The sequence below is a fragment of the Felis catus genome, chromosome F2, assembly GCF_018350175.1.
Source record: "Felis catus isolate Fca126 chromosome F2, F.catus_Fca126_mat1.0, whole genome shotgun sequence".
NCBI classification, from domain to species: Eukaryota; Metazoa; Chordata; class Mammalia; order Carnivora; family Felidae; genus Felis; species Felis catus.
In genome coordinates, this window is record NC_058385.1 from 22,758,879 (window position 1) to 22,779,581 (window position 20,703).

The following is a 20,703-nucleotide window of genomic DNA, read 5'->3' on the forward strand; positions in this document are numbered from 1 at the left end:
ATCATAAAGGGGACAATCCAACAAGAAGACCTAACAATTGTCAATATTTATGTCCCCAACTTGAAAGCACCCATATATATATATATATATATATATATATATATATATATATATATATAAAACAATTAATAATAAACATAAAGGAACTCATTGATAATAATACAATAATAGTAGGGGACACCCCACTTACATCAACAGACAGATCATCTAAGCAGAAAATCAACAAGGAAACAACAACTTTGAATGACACACTAGACCAGATGAACTTAACAGGTATATTCAGAACATTTCATCCTAAAGCAGCAAAATACACATTCTATTCAAGCGCACATGGGACATTCTCTAGAACAGATCACATACTAGGTTACAAATCAGGCTCAACAAGTACAAAAAGATTGAGATCACACCATGCATATTTTTTTTTTACCACAACACTATGAAATTTGAAGTCGACCACAAGAAAAAAATTGGAAAGGCCATAAATACATGGAGGTTAAATAGCATGCTACTAAACAATGAATGGGTCAACCAAGAAATCAAAGAAGAAATTTTAAAAATTACATAGGAACAAAGGAAAATTAAAACATGACAGTCCAAAACCTTTGAGATGAAGCAAGAGCTGTCCTAAGAGGGAAGTACATAGCAATATAGGCTTACTTCAAGAAGCAAGAAAAATCTCAAATAAGCAACCTAACCTTACACCTAAAGGAGCTAGAAAAAGAACAACAAACAAAGCCTAAAGCCAACAGATGGGAAATAATATTTTAAATCAGTTTTTCTCAATGGAGGGCAATTTGCCCTCCCTACCCCAGGCATTTTTGGTTGTCACAACTGGTGGGGGGTAGCGGGGAGAGCTACTGACATCTAGGGGGTAGAGGCCACACTGCTATAAACACCCTAAGGGCTCAGGACAGCACCCCACAATAAAGAATTATCTGGTCCAAAATGGCAATAGTGTCGAGATTGTGAAACCTTGCTTTAAATAAATGCACTCTTTTTTGTGTATATTTAAGTATTTGAAATTGGTATATTTAACAGCACCAATCATGACTTAAACCAAACTCACCTACTTTTTTTCACTTCATCTTTCTTCTAAATGAAATTTAAAATGTGAAATTTCGTTTCATTTATTTCATTTATTTTACCCCAACTCTTGATGAAAATTACTGCCAAATCCCTGACTTTATTGTTCTTCACTCTTAGGTCCTATCATCATTGTAATGTGCAAATACAGGAATTCAAATGTTTAGTCCAGAAGGTTAATCAAAACTCTGAATTTGATTTAGGGTCTTTTCTTCCCATAGCTTGAGTGTGGTTCAGGGTGGAAGCATGGTATGCAATGGGGAATGGGGACTTGGTTGGCATCTCCATTTCTCTGTTCCCTTACCACCTAAGTGTTATGCCTCCAGGGCTGGCACAATGGAAGAGAAGAACAGGAGAAGTAGGAAAGGTCTTACTTGAACTATTACCATCATCAGCTGGTTTTTCACATTTTGGACCAGGCAGAAGTTTCAAGATGACTCTGCCTCCTGTTGCTTTCATGGGCTCTTCAGAGTTTCCCACCGAACCTTTTACCACATAATAATTTATCTTGTCTTTGTCCCAGTTTCCTGGCAGTTTCTAAAAGCCCTTGGGATTTCCTGAATGGTAAGAATCTTTGTAATGATAATGAGGTGACTATTACAGGCCCAGGGATAGGGACTGGTCACCAGAGAAACTAACCATGAGATTAGAGGGTTTGGAATATTGGTCAGCCAGACCTCTGGGAAGGAGAGGTAGGCTGGAGATTAAGTTCAACCACACAGCCAATGATTTAATCAACCATGCTTATACAATAAGACCAAATAGAAACTCTGGAGGGAAGCTCAGTGGAGCTTCCTGATTGGTGAATACATTGATGTGTAGAAAAGTGGCAGACCCTGACTCAACAAGGAAAGGGTGTGGAATCTCCACATTCTTTCCCAGACCTCACCTTCTGTATATCTTTTATAATAAAACCATAATCATAAGTACAGCACTTTGTTGAGTTATGTGAGCATTATAGCAAATAATTGATTGAGAGGATAGTGGAAACCCCCAAATTTATAGCTAGTTGGTCAGAAGGACAGGTGGATCTGAAGTAAAACAGTCTTGTTGGGGAGGATGCCCTTGAACCTGTACAGTCTGACACTGACTCCAGGTGGTTAGTATATTGCAATATACATAGTACTCCCCTCTTCCCTTGATAAATTGCAGGAGTATGAAATATGGGTCTTTAGCACTGCTGTATCTTCTAGGCATTCACCTTTAGCTTCTTGCTGCTGAGACCCAGACCACCCACACCAACTCTGTTGGGTGCTACTCACATCTGGTCCATGAGAAGCACCCATACCTCCCTTGCCCTAACAAACTCCCAAAACATTATTTTTTTTACACTCCCATCAAAGTAAGACATAGCTCTTCCCTTAAACTCTACGTTTTCTGAGAAGGAGTATACCTCTCTCTACTATGCCCCCAACTGCTGGGCCACAAATTAAGATCCCGGTATGAGAAAATTCACCAGCTCTCTGTGGAAGCTTCATTAGACTTGATAAGGACATCGAAACTACTCTCACACCTTCCCCAGGGAAGAGGTGCAGGATTATAATATGACGACAACTCTGTGCAAAGAAATTTTTCATAAAATCACCTTTTCCATTCTCTAGACAATTCTACAACCTTAAAATGGGTAAGGAGATTAGAATAGGCTCTAAACTATTTCCTCTGAAAAACGTAAAAACCTATGGTGATTTGTGATCTCTCATCTGAAATTTCACATTTATTATTTCCTGATGGCAACTTCCCTGGCATTTTAACATCTATTACATATTTCACTGAAGACTGCAAACAAAGATGAAAAACTAGATTAGACAGAAACTTAAAACAAAAATTACAGGAAAAAGAAAGGCAATTCTCAATTAGGACAAAACGATCCTGAGTTAATCAGTCAATAGTAGGAACACTAAACTTACAAAAAGTGATCTATATGAAACTTTTCTGGAAACCTCTGTGTTGCTCGATTGCTTTGAATGTTTAAAAATATACATTGTGATTTGTCATTTCAAAGCGAACCCTGCTTTTGTCATGTTGCTAGAGAGGTTAGAGAAGGCAAGATAGAAAATGGGTTCTGGAAGTTCACAGAACTAAAGGGTTTCCCAATAGCTACATAGCTCACAGCTGTAAAAGGTAACTCATGCCACTAACATTATCTCGTGTGGTGGGTATTTGTAACATTACCTGTATCCCTCATTAGAGAGGGCCATTGGAGTAAATGTTAGCTTCTCTGCCACTTGCTAATTTAGGCAAGATATATCTCTGTGGCTTTAACTTTCTTGTATGTGATATGGTCAAAACAAAACAACAAACAAACTTACCCATTAAAACAATTCAAGTTTATAATGGTGATTGAACATATTCTTATCTCCTTTCTGAAACTTCCCTAAAATGAAAGTCAATGAGTAAATAAATAAAAGACAGAAGGCCTCAGTGACATAGAGACTAGATGGGGAGACAACAGTTAGACAACAGATGTCCACAAAATTATGGAAAATAGCTAGATTAGTGGTTTTTAACTTTGCATAATACAAAAACTAAAGTCTGGTAATGAGGGAGTTCTTAACTCTAGACAACCTAAGAAAGGAGAAGTAGGGACCTCTGAAGGCAGAGGTGCAGCATGAAGCTGAAAAAGTGTGGGTAAATCCCAGCTATTTCAACCACCCATGCACATGATTAGATTCATCAGCCATATACTCAGGTACACAGACCCAGCTGAGGTGAGCTAGGGCACTGTGCTGGAAACAGGAGTTGTCCCTCGAGAAACCATCCAGCTCAAGAGAAAACACCTATGGATGCCGCTATGGACTGAATGTGTGTCTTCCCAAAATTCATGTTGAAGCCTGAATGCCAATGTGATGATATTTGCAGGCAAGGCCTTTGAACGGTAACCAGGTCATGAGGATGGGACTCCTATGAATAGGACAGGAAAGAATTTGCTTCTTCTCACCCTGTCCTCCCCCCATGTCAGTATACAACGAGAAGTCAGTCATTTGTAAATCAGGAAGAGGGCCTTCACCAAGAACCTGACTGTGCTGACACCCTGATGTCAGACTTGTAGCCTCTAGAACTGTGAGAAATAAATGTTTGTTGTTTAAGCCACTCAGTCTATGGTATTTAAGTTATAGCAGCCCAAACTGACTAAGAGATCATAAAAATTGGCAGAGGTTAGGGGCTCTCATGAAGGATTACGGTCTTCTCAATCATTCTGTATGTGGCCCACAGTAGACAAGTCCCACTAACATATATGGCTGCTGACTAAGTTCGGAACGAGTCTCCCCAGAACGTGCCACTTTGGCATGCTGATTAGTTTTGAGTTGAAGATAATTAAAGCCCCAAAGATTCAGGAAGAGCTTTTGACCCCCTCCTCAACTGTCTAAAAGAATTTAGATAGAGGGCCTGGTCCAGGAACAGAGCTATCACCAGAGATAACTACAAAGAGTATACGGGCTCTGTGTGCTAAGCTGTGGGGGAACTTGGCAGGGCCTGTTTGTTCAAGGTCTTCTCTTTGAACATTGTCTCTGAATGACATTGCAAACATTTGTTTACCAAACATTTGCTCTTCCTATCTTCTTGTGAACTGTCTTCCTTCTCTTTGGAGACCCAGACCCCTGTCCCTTCTCCTTTGCTCATGATGGCATATAAGCCTCAATTGCTTGGCTGTTCTTTGAGACTCTCAAATCTTTGTGGTGCTTCTGTGCATATGTAATTAAATTTGTTTTTCTCCTATGAATCTGTCTAATATCGATGTAATTAATAGACCAACCAAAAGAAGCCAGCAGGGTAGAGTAAACGTTGTTTCTCCCCTACACTTCCAGTTAGGTGCTTAGTATTCCATTCCCAGATATAAACGAGGATTTTGAGGCAGTTGAGAAAAGCATTTAATGTATTTTTTAATTTTTTTAAGTTTATTTATTTTTGAGAGAGAGAGAGGCAGAGTACAAGCAGGGAAGGATCAGAGAGAGCGGGAGACACAGAATCTGAAGAAGGCTTCAGGCCCTGAGCTGTCAGCACAGAGCCCAATGTGGGCCTCAAACTGATGAGCTGTGAGATCATGACCTGAGCTGAAATCGGAAGCTTAACTGAGCCACTCAGGCACCCAGGAAAGCATTTAATATTAAAGAGAGAAACCAAAACAAACAAGCAAGTAACAAAGACATCAGATAGAAAACATAAGTAATCATAGTAAAGACAAACCATAATATATATCCTATGAAAGATAAAAGAAAATATGGCATCTGTGAAACAAGAACAATAAGCAACTTTTAAAAAGGAATATTCCAAGGAAAAGATAGAGCTCTTAGATATTAAAAAATAAGTTAATAGAAATAAGAATTTCAAAAGAAATATCTCAATTGAGAGTATTTCCCCAAAAGTAAAACCAAAAAGATAAAGAGACTATTTTTATAGAGAGAAAAGCCTTTGAAAATGACTAAATTAGTCAGAGGGTCATTCTTTATTAGGAGTTCTAGAAAGAGAACACAGAAAAAAAAAATGGAGGGGAAGAAATTACCAGAAATAATACAGCTTATCACATATATGAGATAGGACTAAAAGGACATGACTTTCTAAATTCAAAGTAATCACCAAGGGATTAGTACAATAAATAAAAACAAAACTACATTAAGAAAGAGTATCATGAAATTTCAGATGACTATAAATAAAGAAGAAATTGTAAAAGCTTCCAGACAGGAAAAAAATTTCCAAACAGAGATTAAAAACTTTAATTGCTGGGGCGCCTGGGTGGCTCAGATGGTTAAGCCTGCAACTTCAGCCTACGTCATGATCTCACCGTTCCCAAGTTCAAGCTCCACATCAGGCTTCGTACTGACAGCTCAGAGCCTGGAGCCTGTTTCAGATTCTGTGTCTCCTTCTTTCTCTACCCCTCCCCCACTTACACTCTGTCTCTCTCAGAAATTAAAAAATTAAAAAATTAAAAACTGTAATTGCAACAGACATCTCTGTGGTATTCCTGGAGACTAAAAAAAAAAAAAAAATGGAACAATTATCTCCCAGCAATTCTTTTTTTTCTTTTTTAACGTTTATTTATTTTTGAGACAGAGAGAGACAGAGCATGAACGGGGGAGGGTCAGAGAGAGGGAGACACAGAATCCGAAACAGGCTCCAGGCTCTGAGCTGTCAGCACAGAGCCCGACGCGGGGCTCGAACTCACGGACCGCGAGATCATGACCTGAGCCGAAGTCGGCCGCTTAACCAACTGAGCCACCCAGGCGCCCCTCTCCCAGCAATTTGTAATTGTGCATTCTGTATTCAAACTATCCATCCAATGAGAAGGGAGAATTAGTATATATTTAGGCAAGAATAGTAAGGTCCCATACAGAGAGTAAGGGCACACTTTTACAGATGTTGGTTGCCAAAAGAGGAAACATAGTAAACCACATTGATGTATGTTACTTGTTTTTGTGCAGAAGATTTCAAACCAGCTTCACACATCTCTGGCCCCGATCCCACCTCACATTCTACCCTCTTGTATGTTGGCCTTACAAGTAAGCTAGTAATAAAGAATATGACAGATTTTTTTTAAGACTGAAAATCTTTGCGTGAGGGGGCATTATATACTATGTATTCTATTGTTTACCGGAATATTCCATTAGATAGTGACCTCTGCTGGGAAGAAGAAATATATCACCAAAGCTGACAAAATAAGTAGTCAAATTCATCTCTTTAGTCAAGGAATTGGTTAATTTGGAAAGGCAATGCTGGCCAAATCTGTTATTAAGAATTGTTAAGGGGGGCCCTGGATGGCTCAGTTGGTTGAGCATCTGACTCTTGATTTCAGTTCATGTCATGATCTCATGGTTCATGGGACTGATCCCCGTGTTGGGCTCTGTGCAGACAGCATGGAGCCTGGCTGGGATTTTCTCTCTCTCTCCCTCTCTCTTTCTCTCTCTCTGTCTCTACCCCTCTTGCACTCTCTAAATAAATAAATAAATAAATAAATAAATAAATAAATAAATAGGAATTGTTAAGGCACAACTGTGCTCTGAATATCTTTATTTCAAAAATGATTCTATGAAGTATTTCAAAGTTGTGTAGTATAGAAAATAATATAATAAACACATACCTGTCACCCACCCTTATCAAATCTTAACATTTTCCCATTTTTTAAGTAAAATAATTACATATATGTGAGGCCTCTTACATCCCCCTTCCTGAAAACAGTTCCTTCCTCCCCTGTCAAGGGGGCATTACTTAGTATTCATCTTTCTCATGAATTTTTTTCTCCTTCATATGAAAGTATCATATATAATATAGAGTGTAATGTGTGGCAGGTTTTAAATTTTTTATAAAACTGGGATTTTATAAAAATGGGATTACACACACATTTCTTTCCGAAATTTACCCCTTTCTGCTGGTTGAATTGTCCTGTTAGTGTGATCTTGTCCCCCTCCCTTGGGGAAAAAACCCAAAACACTGAGACTTAAACTGATAAGGAAAACGTGATTCTTCATAATAGAGGTAGGTAAGGTAATTTCTAAAGGGATTCTGTACAACAGCGTTTGAGTATCAGGACAAAGGAGAAAACCAGGAGGAGTTAGTATTATTGAGCACTTACAATATGCCAGACAGCATTTTAAGTGACTTCGTTGGTTAAGTAATTTGTCCTCATGGCAACTCTTCCTCAGGGACCTCCACTTTTCAAAGGAAGAAACCAAGGCGAATAGAAGTTACCTAGTTTGTAGGTATCAAGTAGGTCACACTGCTGAGCTGCAGGCCAGGAGACCAACCCCCCTCTGACTCTCTGTTCGGAACTCTGATACGTAGATAAGGCTTATAAAGAATTCTAGTGTACTACTGATGTGGATGCACTTGATTTCTACCACGTTCCCTTCCTTGTGGCTTTCTGAGACTCCCATCTGGGCCCCAAAGGGTGGTGACAGTGGCTCTCTTCTCTCTATTCTGAAATTTAACTGACCAGAAATTGAGCATCCTCCTGCATGCAAAACCTCTTGGTCCCTTGACATGAGAAAAACTAAGACCGTGGTCCCTTGGCATGAGAAAAACTAAGATTGTGGTCCCTTGGCATGAGAGAAGCTAGGATTTGTTCTTGACTCCAGCAACTGGGACTTGAGATGAGTCAAATATAACAACTTCTCTGGATCCACTCTTTTAAACAAGGCAAAATATTATTCTTTTCCATTTGAAATAATCTTGTTGTGAGAAAGAATAATTTAATGTGCTGTGACATCCTGAGTCATTAAATAGGAGCGTCTAGCAGTGCTATGCACTTATTTGCAAAAGTTGATATGCATGAGAGCTTTTGGCTTTAATTCTTTAGCAGAGAGAAAGGGGAAGTAGACCTCCAGGCCTAAGTAAAAGTGACAAAGAAAATCGACTCTGGTTCATGTCTGCTCCCCTAGAGGGAGACTTCTAGGGATAAGCAGGAATAGCATGGGGTCACAGTACCCGGTTTCAGGTCCTGGGTCCCTAATCTTACTAAGTAGCTAGCTCACTTACCAGTCATGGGTGCGTTAACAACCCTCTGTGCTGCAGGCCCAACCTCTATAAAACCATAGGATCATAATAGTATCTACCTAATAAACTTGCTGGAAGATTAAATGAGACCATGCATACAATGCCCTTAGGAAAGTCCCCAGCACCCATTAAACATGCAATAAATATTAGGTATGGTTGACATCAACATCATCATCATCATCATCATCATCATCATCATCATCATCATCAGTATCTAGCTGATGGAACTTGCTCTGACCTCCTGAAGAGAAAGGGGGTAAGGACAGAATTGGAAGGCTCTGGGTTTTTTCTGAATACATGCAATAAATGTTAGAGTATTATTTAGTACTTAATAGCTGAAGTTTTCAAATTCTATAAATCTCAATGGTAAGAATGTTTTCTATTCTTTTGGATATCAATTTCTTCTAGTCATGTCTAAGAAAACTGCAACATACATTGACTCAATAAGTACTGATTGAACACCTACCATGTGACAGGGATTTTTCTAAGCATTAGGAATACAGTAGTGGACAAGACAGACAAAATACCTTCCCTCATAAATCTTATGTTTTAATGAAAGAAACTCACAAAGGAAAACCTAAAATACAAATACGATCAGTGAGTGATACATGCTATGCAGAGTATTGCAGATGAGAGATATTTAGATTGGTCAAGGAAAGCTTCTCTCAAGTCCCAATAGTTTATTTTTGGTTTTGTTTCCCTTGCCTCAAGAGATGTATCTAGTGTGGCCGATGTCAGAGAGGTTACTGCCTGTGTTCTCCTCTAGGATTCGAATGGTTTCATGTCTCACATTTAGGTCTTTAATCCATTTCGAATTTATTTTTGTGTATAATGTGGATGGAGCTGGAGGGCATTATGCTAAGTGAAATAAGTCAGTCAGAGAAAAACAAACACCGTATGAATTCACTCATATGTGGAATTGAAGAAACAACAACAACAAATATGATCACAGGGGAAGAAAAGATAGGCAAACCAAGAAACAGACTCTTAACTACAGAGAACAGATGGTTAGCAGAGGGGAGGTGGATGAGGGGATGGCTTAAGTAGGTGATGGGGATTAAGGAGTGCAATTGTTGTGATGAACACCAGGTGTTGTATGTAAGTATTGAATCACTAAATTGTACACCTGAAACTAATATTAGTTCACTGTTCACTGGAATTTAAATAAAAACTTAAAAAAAAAAAAAAAGAAAGCTTCTCTGAAGAAGGTGGCATTTGAATGAAATGGGTTACCAAGAGATCTATGCAGTTATTTGAGAGAACAATCAGGTCAGAGGGAACAGCAAGCGCAAAGGCCCTGAGGCAAGAGTGAGCGTGGCTTATTTAAGGAATAGCAAGAAGACCAGAATGGTTACAGCAGAGTGAGCAATGGGCAGAGTTTGCAGGAGCTATGGTTAGAAACATAAGTAGAAACAAGGTCATATAATGCATCTTAGTCCTTAGTAAGGAGTTTGGACTTCACTCTAAGAGTGACCACAAATCAGGGGTGCCTGGGTGGCTCAGTCAGTTGAGCGTCCGACTTCAGCTCAGGTCATGATCTCACAGTCTGTGAGTTCGAGCCCCGTGTCGGGCTCTGTGTTGACAGCTCAGAGCCTGGAGTCTGCTTCGGATTCTGTGTCTCCCTCTCTCTCTGCCTCTCCCCTGCTCATGCTCGGTCTCTGTCTCAAAAGTAAACAAACATTAAAAAAAAAATTTTTTTTAGAAGAGTGATCACAAACCATTATAGATTTGAGCAGGTGGGAAAACAAAAGATTGGGGTAAAAGCAAAGAGATCCATTGGGAGGCTACTGGGGTCCAAATGAGATGATGACTACGTAACTAAAGGTGGAGATGAAGACTATGGTTAGTCGTCACAGTCTGGATCTATTATGAAAGTAGAGCTGAGCCAAGCTATTGAAGGACTACAAGTGTTGTGTGTGGTAAAGAAAGGAATTAAGGATGAAGCCTGTGTTTGGGGCCCAGTTAATTAGCTAAGTGTGTGGAACTGCCATTTACTGAGGTGTAGGGGAGGAACACTCTTTCTTCTCTCCTAGTTTCTTTGGCTGTTGTAATAATTAAATTGACGTAAGGCAGATTAACAGGAGAAAAATTTAATCTTGTATGTGCGGGAGCTCACAAAAATAGGACAGAGAAGTGACCAAAGTGGGCATCTTTTAGACAAAGAAATAATAAATTTGTGAAAAACTGACAAGACAAGGAGTTTGGGCTTGATGGAGGAAATTGATAAAGAAGTAACAGGGTTTGTTTATACAGCCTTCCTGGTCCTGAATTCCCTATCTCTGGTGATAAGGATACCTCTTACCCTCCAGGTGCAGGAGGGTGCCCTTCGCATGGGAATTTACTTCCTACTTTTGGGGGAACAGAGAAGGGTCAGAGTGTCCTTCTTGTACCAGCTGTTTCTTAAGTAACTTTAATTTTAAATAATCAATATCAATCAAAATAATATCAATAATCAGTAATCAAAGTGGCATATTTTAGGGTGGCCTGCCCTGAAACCCATCAGGGGGAAGATGAGGGGTGGGTCTTGTTTGATAGAGTGGGGATATATACAGACTTGTCAAATTTAGATGCATGCAATCCAAGCAGTGGTATGGGGTAGCTCAGCAGAAATGTTGGGGAGGGAGACTTATGTCTGAATCTCAACAAGATCTAAATGACCTTAAACAACAGGAGGAAAAGGGGCACCTGGGTGGCTCACTTGGTTAAGCGTCCAACTCTCAGTTTTGGCTTAGGTCATGATCTCATGGTTTCGTGAGTTTGAGCCCCGCATAGGGCTCTGCACTGACAGTGTGGAGCCTTTTTGGGATCCTCTCTCTCTCTCTCTCTCTCTCTCTCTCTCTCTCTGTCCCTCCCCTACTCACAGTGTCTCTGTATCTTTCAAAATAAATAAATAAATAACCTTAAAAAAATAAAACAGGAGAAAAGGAGATCAACGAGAATGAATATAGTGAGAATCAAGAAGAGGTTCAGAGCTGAGGATGAGGTTTTTCCAACATTTAGAGTTTAGCAAGACATGGAATAGCCAACAGGAATACTGACAAGTGGCTAGTAAGTATGAGGAAAACTAGAAGGGGATGACAGCCTGCAAGTCCAATAAAGAAAATGTATCAGGAGGAGGGTGTGATCAATTGGTCTATGATGTTGAGTTTTCCATAACTCTTAGGTATCACAGAATAATCTTTTTTGTTTGTTTTTGTTGAGAGAGAGAGAGAGAGGTGGGGGAAGGAAAAGGGAGGGAAAGAGAAAGAGAGAGACAGAGAGAGAGAGAGACAGAGAGACAGAGAGAGAGAGAATCCCAAGCAAACTCCATGCCTGGTGCAGAGCCCAACACGGGTTCCATCTCATGAACCGTGAGATCATGACCTGAGCTTGAATCAAGAGTTGGACACTTAACTGACTGAGCTACCCATGCACCACGGGTATCAGGAAATAATCTTAATAGCTGGTATCTGCATATATCTGTATGGCAGTTTACAGTGGCAAAGCATGTTTGTTGGTACAATAATTATACAGAACATCCTGTGAAAAATGAGTGCAATGATCAATTATGAGACATGCTGTCTGTGATGTTTCACTCAGAAGTTCATAGTCCACATTAATGCATGCATTTAGTATGTGGCTCTGAGAAGTTAATGGAAAAGAAAACTGCTAACTTTTTTAAAACCAGGAATTTCCCAAATTGTTTTTTTTAATTTTTTTAATGTTTTTATTTATTTTTGAGACCGAAAGAGACAGAGCATGAGCAGCGGAGGGGCAGAGAGAGAGCGAGACACAGAATCCGAAGCAGGCTCCAGGCTCTGAGCTGTCAGCACAGAGCCCGACAGGGGGCTCAAACTCACCGACCGTGAGATCATGACCTGAGCTGAAGTCGGACACTTAACCAACTGAGCCACCCAGGTGCCCCTCCAAATTGTTTTTTTAATTGAGATTTTGGGGAGTAATTTATAAGCAGTAAAATCCAACCATTTTAGGAATACAATTTTATGAGTTTTTATACAATCATGTAACTACCACCACAACCTAAGTGATTTTAAATCACAAATTGGGCCAACGTGGAATGTCTCTAGCTCCACTTTGGGAAATGTTTATTGAGGGTTTGTGAACATTTGCACATATATTATCCCACTTAACCCTCATGCCAGCTCTCTGAGCTACACAGTGATGGGGTTCAGGACACACTACCCCAAAATGTGGCACCTGGGCACGTTAAATATCTTAAGCTTAAAAAGTTTTGTGTAAATGGCAGAACCAGGAAGGTCACTCTGGCCTCCATCACTCTTTTTCCCTGAAACAGGCCATAAAACTCCCATGTGAAACGTACCCTCCCTACGCCAGGAGGAGGGAAGACATCACTAGAGACCAGGAATTTGGGGCCAAGAAGTCTATATAAACAAACCTTGTTAAACTAACCTTTATCTTCCTAGACACTTCTTCACCATCTACTACCTCCCGCCCAAACTTCACAAAATGACTGTTTCTTCATCTAAAAGGTATAAAACCTTCCTACTCTGGTCACTTCTTTGACACTTCATTCTCTTGTGGAGGCTCCCCTGTACACGTAAAAATTCAATAAAGTTTGTATCATTTTCTCCTATGAATCTGTCATTGTCAGTTTAATTTTCAGACACAGCCAGGGACCCTAGGAGGGTTGAGGAAAAACTTTTCCCCATTTGCAATACCATTATTTCTCTGTAAGACAGAGAAAGAAAGAGGCACAAAGAAGTAAAGAATCATGCCCAAGGTCTCACAAACCTCCTCAGTGAAAGAGGTAGATTGAAACAGATCCTCTTTTCACTTGGCACAGTGGGAAAATAACAGATAAACTACCAACAACTAAGACTATTTACTGAGTCCTTGATTCATCAAGCATCTCTTTAAAGCAGGTGTCGTAATTCTTAACGTATAGGAGTTAAGTGTTGAGGGGTTAATCAGTTTGCTCAAGGGTAAAGAGTTAGAAATTAGCGGAGAAAAAATTCAAATCTAGGTCTTTCTGAATTCAGAGCCTGAAATCCCAGCTGCATCATACTGTGCTGTCCTATACAGTAGCCACTAGCCATATTTGGCTATTTGAGAACTTGAAATGTGGCTACTCCACATTGATATGCGTGTAAATGTAAAATATACATAGAATTTTGAAGACATTTTAAAAAGATAAAATATCTCAGTGATTTTTTATACTGATTACATGTTAAAACAATATTTTGGATATATTGAATTAAATAAATTATCGTATTAAAATGAATTTCATAGGTGGCTCAGTCGGTTAAACATCCGACTTCGGCTCAGGTCATGATCTCACAGTTCGTGGGTTCGAACCCCGGATCAGGCTCTATGCTGACAGTGCAGAGCCTGGAGCCTGCTTCAGATTCTGTGTCTCCCTCTGTCTCTGCCCCTACCCGGCTCATGCTCTGTCTCTCTCTTTCAAAAATAAATAAACATAAGAAAATAATAAAATGAATCTCACCTCTTTTTACTTTTTAAAATGTGTCTCCTAGAAAATTAAAAATATGTAGCTCATACACTGCTTTAATAAATAGAAGCTGACCAAACAATTTATTTCTTAGGGTTGCAGTCAAGAGATTTCCCCTTATTTTTCCATCCAGGGTAGAACACATCACCAGATACATTGTTTTATCCAGAGTTGGTTTGTTTCTGGAGGAAATAGTTAGAAACAGGATTCTTCCTCCGGTCCCCAGCTGTTTACAGTCATTTTCTTTTGCACCCACACAAGTTATTGCTTTCACTTTTGGTAGATTCATTTTTATTAAAAATATTAGCTAACCAATGACTTGTTAAAGACATACACCAGAAGGTTGCTTTTTTTTTTTTTTAAATAAAGCAATAAAATACAATGATCATGGGGAGTCAATACTGGACATTCAGCATTTAACCCACTGCATTTCCTTGCAGGGTGAACTAGCACCTGGGTGATGCCTGCATTCTGTCAGTCATGTCGCACGCTAATCCTGAAAAGCACATAATACCTCCTAAAATATCTCAAGGGGCTAGAAAGATCTTCTAAATATTTTTAAATCTCTAAAGAATAAGAATTGCCTAAAATATGTTCCTTCCTGAAACCTGCTTCATTTTAGTTCTAAATATTCTTTTAGTCCTTGATATTAATTTGATTCTGACTAAGGAAGAAGTCTTCATAAGTAAGAGTGTGCTTCTTTACTGGAATTATACTGTATGTATATATGTATATATGTGTACACATATATAGTACATATACATGTGCACATGTGTGCGCATGTATATGTATATGTATATGTATATGTATGTGTATATGTATACTTACATATTTACCTATAGTGCCCACTACCTCCAAGTGGAGTCGAAATCTGGCACTTATCTATTATCATTTTATTTGTGTGGTTCAGTAGCTATCAACCTGTTTCTGTATTGGAATCAACTGGGGAAATTTTGAAAAACCCAAATGTTCAAACCTTGCCCCTAGAAATTCTGATTTAGTGAATATGAAGTTTCCCTCAGCCCAATGAGAAAATCTGACGCACAACTGAGGTTGAGAACTATTTGTGAGGACAGTAAAACTAGTGTTTTAGGCTCCCTAAACTTACTTCTTTTTTTAATAAATATTTATTTATTTTTGAGAGCATGGGAGAGGCAGAGAGAGAGGGAGACACAGAATCCGAGCAGGCTCCAGGCTGTCAGCACAGAGCCTGATGTGGGGCTTGAACTCAAGAAACACAAGTTCAGGGGCGCCTGGGTGGCGCAGTCGGTTAAGCGTCCGACTTCAGCCAGGTCACGATCTCGCGGTCCGGGAGTTCGAGCCCCGCGTCGGGCTCTGGGCTGATGGGTCAGAGCCTGGAGCCTGTTTCCGATTCTGTGTCTCCCTCTCTCTCTGCCCCTCCCCCGTTCATGCTCTGTCTCTCTCTGTCCCAAAAAAATAAATAAACGTTGAAAAAAAATTATAAAAAAAAAAAAAAAAAAAGAAACACAAGTTGATAACCTGAGCCGAAGTCAATGCTCAACTGACTGAGCCACCCAGGCGCCCCTCCCTAAACTTACTTTTAAAAAAGAAACTAGTTTGCACCCAGATCTCTCTTCTGTCCTCTGTGCCTGCAAGGATACTAAGCACCTCTGCTCAAATTTCTTACCAAAATCTCTTTGGCTTAGATGCTTTCCCTCAACCAAACGCCTACTAGGGTTTTTATAAGCATCACGCATTAGTCTGATGTTTATGTACAGTGGGTATATATGTGGATGAGTGTGTCCCAACTGGACTATAACTCTTTAAGGAGAAGGATAACATCTTTATGTTTACCACACCCCATTTTAGGCAAATGTACATCACACACCGGGTACTTAGTTTAAAAAAAAAAAAAAAAAAGAATGTTTCAAAAGTACCTACAATAATCCCCAACTTACAGTGGTTTGACTTACAATTTTTCAACTTCTTGATGGTGTGAATCAGTGGAAACCATACTTTGAATTTTGACTTTTGATCTCTTCCCACTAGCAGTATTTGGTAAGATATTCTCTCACGATACTGGCGGCAGCAGCAAGCTGCAGCTCCCTGTCAGCCACATGATCACAAGGGTAGACAACCAATATACTTACAACTGTTCTGTTTTCCACTGTCAGTACAGTATTCGGTAAATTGCATAAGATATTCAACACCTTCTTATAAAATAGGCTCTGATATTAGATGATTTTGCCCAACTGTAGGCTAATGTAAGTGTTCTGAACACATTTAAGGTAGGCTAGGCTATGCTGTGATGTTCAGTAGGTTACATGTATTAAATGCATTTTTGACTTACAGTGTTTCCCACCTATGATAGTTTTATTGGGGCATAACCCCACTGTAAATAGAGCAAGGTCTGTAAGTAAGATCATGATGTGCTCTTAAGAACATCACAAAACAAATCAAATCCCTCCCCTAATAAACAGCCTTTTAACTAAGATAATTGTAGCAGTTATGGATCTCAGTCCATATACTCAAGTGTGCAAGAAACATAATCTTCTAATATTACCCACACTCATGATTTTCTCCCCACTCACCCATTTCTTCACCTCAGATTACTAGAATCCATCACCTTGAAAGCAGTCCCGAAGGAAATGATACATTATGAACTTTCCTGCCAGAAAAAAAGAAAAAAAGCACATCTCAGAATGTTTACGAATTGCATAAGTTTTCCTGAAATGCCATGTGTTTGAATTATCTATCATACCATTAAATTAAATATGGCTAAAGTGTTATTGGGACTTTATGTATTATAAGTTTTATTGTAGGTATTTCATACTTATTACAGCTGAGTTTTCTGATCATAGTGATGTCAAAGTATTATTTACAGGAACAAACCTACCATCCATGTTGTTGTTGATGGGCAGGTTTAAAAAATTAAGAAAAAAATTTTTTTTTCTGAGAGACCTCCTCCTCCAGGCCTATTTTCTGGCCCACAACCCAATAAAACTCTGTATTACTGACTTTCTGTTGGGATAAAATTTTAAAATAACTTTTGACCCACCCTATTAGGCCAGCGCTTCTTAAATTCTCTTCAGTGAAATACCAGCAAGGGAAGAAGACAGAGAATGTAGTATATAGCTGGATGTAGCCCCAAACTAAAATTTTGTTGCTGATTAGGATTAAATCTTAATGAAATTCTTCACCTCATTTCATTATACACCATTGCTTTAAATAGTAAAAAATATTTCACTTCCCTGAATCTTTCAGTAAATTGATTTCATAGAAAAATATGTTTACTTTGTGGCTTTGAATAAATTGGCGATACACTTAAGAATAACCCTTAACTCCAGCTGGGAAGAAGAGGAGGCTTGGAGGAAAGGAAGGAGAAGCAGGCTCCACGTGAGAGCCTTGCATGGCAAAAAAAAGTTTCAGTTTGGAAACCCAGTGTTTGTTTGCTATGTTCATAATGTACCTTAACCCTTACTCCCTTAGACCCTGTTCCCCATTGTTTGCAAGCAGGACTTACCTTCTATAGGGCCATTAGAGCTTGAAGGTGCATTCCCGTCTGACACATGACTCTCTTTCCAGATAGTACAAATGCCCTGCTTTTCCAGCTAATATTGAGCACGTATTATGTACCTGGTTTCGTTTTAAATTCTTTATATTTGTCAAGTCTTTTAATCTTCCCAACAAGCCTTTGATGAGGCTATTATTATTATACCCAATATACAGAAAAGAAAATGGAGATATAATTCCTTCAAGGTCACCCAGCTAGTGGATAACTGGTAGGGGACATTCCAACCTAGGCATTCTTAACCGCTGCAATATTGTGCTTTAAATGACTCAACATTTAAACTGTGTGTAAAATTAAAACACATAAAGGATTGATAATGTTGGATGTGTTATAAAGGGTTTTAAAGTAAACTTTTTATTCATATTGAATATTGAAACGTGCATAAATCATGTTCAAAAGTAACTATCACCCACGTAGAGAAACAGAACATAACTAGAGGCCCCCCCCCATCACCTCTTATGCTCTAAGTTTCAAAGTTCAAAATAATCATTCACTTAGTGTTGTACAAGCTGAACTCTATATCTATTTAAGGCCCTAATTAAATTCATTTCCATAGTAATATACTCTTTCTAGAGTAGTGATCCTCAAAATGTGGTTTCCAGACAAGCAACCTAGCATCATCTGGGAACTTGTTATACTTGCAAATTCAAGGACCTCCATCCAGACCTACAGAACAGAAACTCTGGGCGTGAAGCTCAGCAATTACGTTTTAACAAGCCCCCGAGCTGATTGTGATGCACGCTAAGGTTGGAGAGGCTTGGATGTAAGTCCGTTGTAACGGTTTTGGTTGGTGATCACGTATTGTGTTAAGTGAATACTACCGCCTAAAGTGTTAGGCGTGGATAACGGTGACAAGTTCTAATCACCTACCTTTTTGAAGTACACTGCGGGTAAAATGCTTTCTATTTTAACTAACCGTGTTGCTGTTGCCGTCAATGTTGCATTTTATCAGGAGTATAAAGCAATGTTGCCTTTATCAGGCTCCTCACCTCCTAACCTCACTAGTCGCCCAGTCCGTAGTAGTCCAGTTTACCAACAAAGCCCGGCTGCAGCGTGGCGGGGAATTCAACATCCTGAAGCGGGAGCAGGCCTCGGCCAATCAAATGCAAGGCTTAAGTCGCTCGCCCACCCTGGCGGTGTGATTGGTGATTTCCCGCCGGCGGAAGAGACCTTTCGAGGCACCGCCCAGGGCCCTCCCGCAGTAGCCAATCGTCGCTCGGCGCCTGGGGCGGGGGCGGACTCGCGCGAGTGATTTAACATGGCGGAAAATGGTGTCTTGGCGGCTCCGAGCCCGCGGGGGCGTGCGGATGGGGAGGACGCGGAGCCCCCGGAAGAGCGAATGGCAGAAACGCCGAGAGATGATCAGGAGCAGTTTGAGTGCCAGGAACTGCTGGAATGCCAGGTGCAGGTGGGGGTCCCAGAGGAAGAGGAAGACCCGGGCCTAGTGGCCGAGGCTGAGGCGGTCGCTGCTGGCTGGATGCTCGATTTCCTCTGCCTCTCTCTTTGCCGGGCCTTCCGCGACGGCCGCTCTGAGGACTTCCACCGGACCCGCGACAGCGCAGAGGGTGAGTGCTGGGCGCGCCCGGTTCGGGGCTGCGCTGAGGCCGGGGGCGACGACGACTTTTGAGCGGGGCGGGAACCTCTGCGAGCTGTCAAAGCCCAGTTTGCAGCGCAGTACCCCTGGGGGGTCGGGGGACCCGGGCTGCTGCGGCGCAAGACCCGAGGCTCTGAGTTGAAGTTGGTTCGAATCCCGCACCCGCCTGTTTGCAGCTTCTCAGTTTTTCTCAGATTCTGTTTTTCTCTTCAGTAAAGAGAGAATTAGAATTAGACCGCCATTTAGAATTGATGCGGGATCAAACGAGTTAAAATGTATAAAATTGCCCAGCGTCTCAAGTCCTTTTTCTCCTTTGGCGCTTGTATTTGTTGTTTTTATCAACTCACAATTTTGTTGTGTTCCTGTGATGGCATTTATACAGCGGTCACAGTGGCCTCCAAGTGACCCAGGCATCAGTGTTTTCTATTAATTTGTGAGCTTTTTAAATCTCATTTGGCTTGGTTGCCTGCAGAATAAAAGTCACTGTCAATGAAATTTACTGCCTGCACAACACAGTCTGTAAGCGATGGACAAAAACAGATTCAGAGAAGACTGGCTTTTTCAATGAGAACAGAAAGATAAGCTGGTATTTAGTATAAAATTAAACACTTCAGAAAACAGTATCGACACATTTCATCTTCATGGTCATCCCGTAAATTAGGCAGGTAATCTTAGTTTATAGAGGAGTGGACTAGTCAAGCAGTCTAAAGTGTTGGTAGGTTAAAAGGAATGTTCCACACTTGGGGCGCCTGGGTGGCGCAGTCGGTTAAGCGTCCGGCTTCAGCCAGGTCACGATCTCGCTGTCCATGAGTTCGAGCCCCGCGTCGGGCTCTGGGCTGATGGCTCAGAGCCTGGAGCCTGTTTCCGATGCTGTGTCTCCCTCTCTCTATGCCCCTCCCCTGTTCATGCTCTGTCTCTCTCTGTCCCAAAAATAAAAAAACTAAAAAAAAAAATTTAAAAAAAGTGGACTTACAGAATTCTTTCAATTGTCAGTATTAGCAAGTAATGTCAATACGGTACCTATAACAGACTTATCCTTATACCCATCTATACTTATGTTTATCAACCACCGGCTCATGTTTAATTCTTCCCTAATTGTGTGTGTTCACCCCGAGGGCACACTCCCACTTGCCATTTACTATTTTGTCTGAATATACCTTTATTTTTAGTCTGGTGCTATGCTCAGAGTGCTCAAAAAATGTGTTTCAGCATGTGAATAAAATTAGGAATACCTCTGTATCTTTTAAATCAGAAATATATGGGGCGCCTGGGTGGCGCAGTCGGTTAAGCGTCCGATTTCAGCCAGGTCACGATCTCGCGGTCCGGGAGTTCGAGCCCCGCGTCAGGCTCTGGGCTGATGGCTCAGAGCCTGGAGCCTGCTTCCGATTCTGTGTCTCCCTCTCTCTCTGCCCCTCCCCCGTTCATGCTCTGTCTCTCTCTGTCCCAAAAATAAATAAACGTTGGGGAAAAAAAAAAAATTAAAAAAAAAAAAAGGAATGTTCCACACCTGTGCCTTATCTTCCGCTCCAAGAACCTTTC

At 40.4% G+C, this 20,703-nt stretch overlaps 1 protein-coding gene and 1 long non-coding RNA gene across 9 annotated transcripts in view; one reads left to right on the top strand and one right to left on the bottom strand.

The window, feature by feature from the left end:
• LOC109496037 overlaps positions 1-18,736 on the bottom strand; it is a 102,222-nt gene extending 83,486 nt beyond the window's left edge. The window contains exons 1-2 of one of the 4 annotated variants that reach the window (XR_006592203.1): positions 18,441-18,736; positions 16,591-16,667 (exon numbers count right to left, since the gene is read on the bottom strand). This is a non-coding gene — a long non-coding RNA (uncharacterized LOC109496037). The remainder of the gene's footprint in view (positions 1-16,590; positions 16,668-18,440) is intronic. The other 3 variants (XR_006592202.1, XR_006592205.1, XR_006592204.1) reach the window with 3 other exon arrangements.
• Positions 18,737-18,784: 48 nt separating this feature from the next.
• Positions 18,785-20,703, top strand: part of TERF1 (telomeric repeat binding factor 1) — a 35,409-nt gene continuing 33,490 nt past the window's right edge. For 2 of the 5 annotated variants that reach the window (XM_045049576.1, XM_003999889.5), the window contains exon 1: positions 18,786-19,135. In XM_045049576.1, the coding sequence (XP_044905511.1) occupies positions 18,829-19,135 (307 nt within the window). In that variant the 5' untranslated portion in view covers positions 18,786-18,828. Of the gene's footprint in view, positions 19,136-20,703 lie in introns of all 5 variants that reach the window. The other 3 variants (XM_045049577.1, XM_019822782.3, XM_045049579.1) reach the window with 2 other exon arrangements.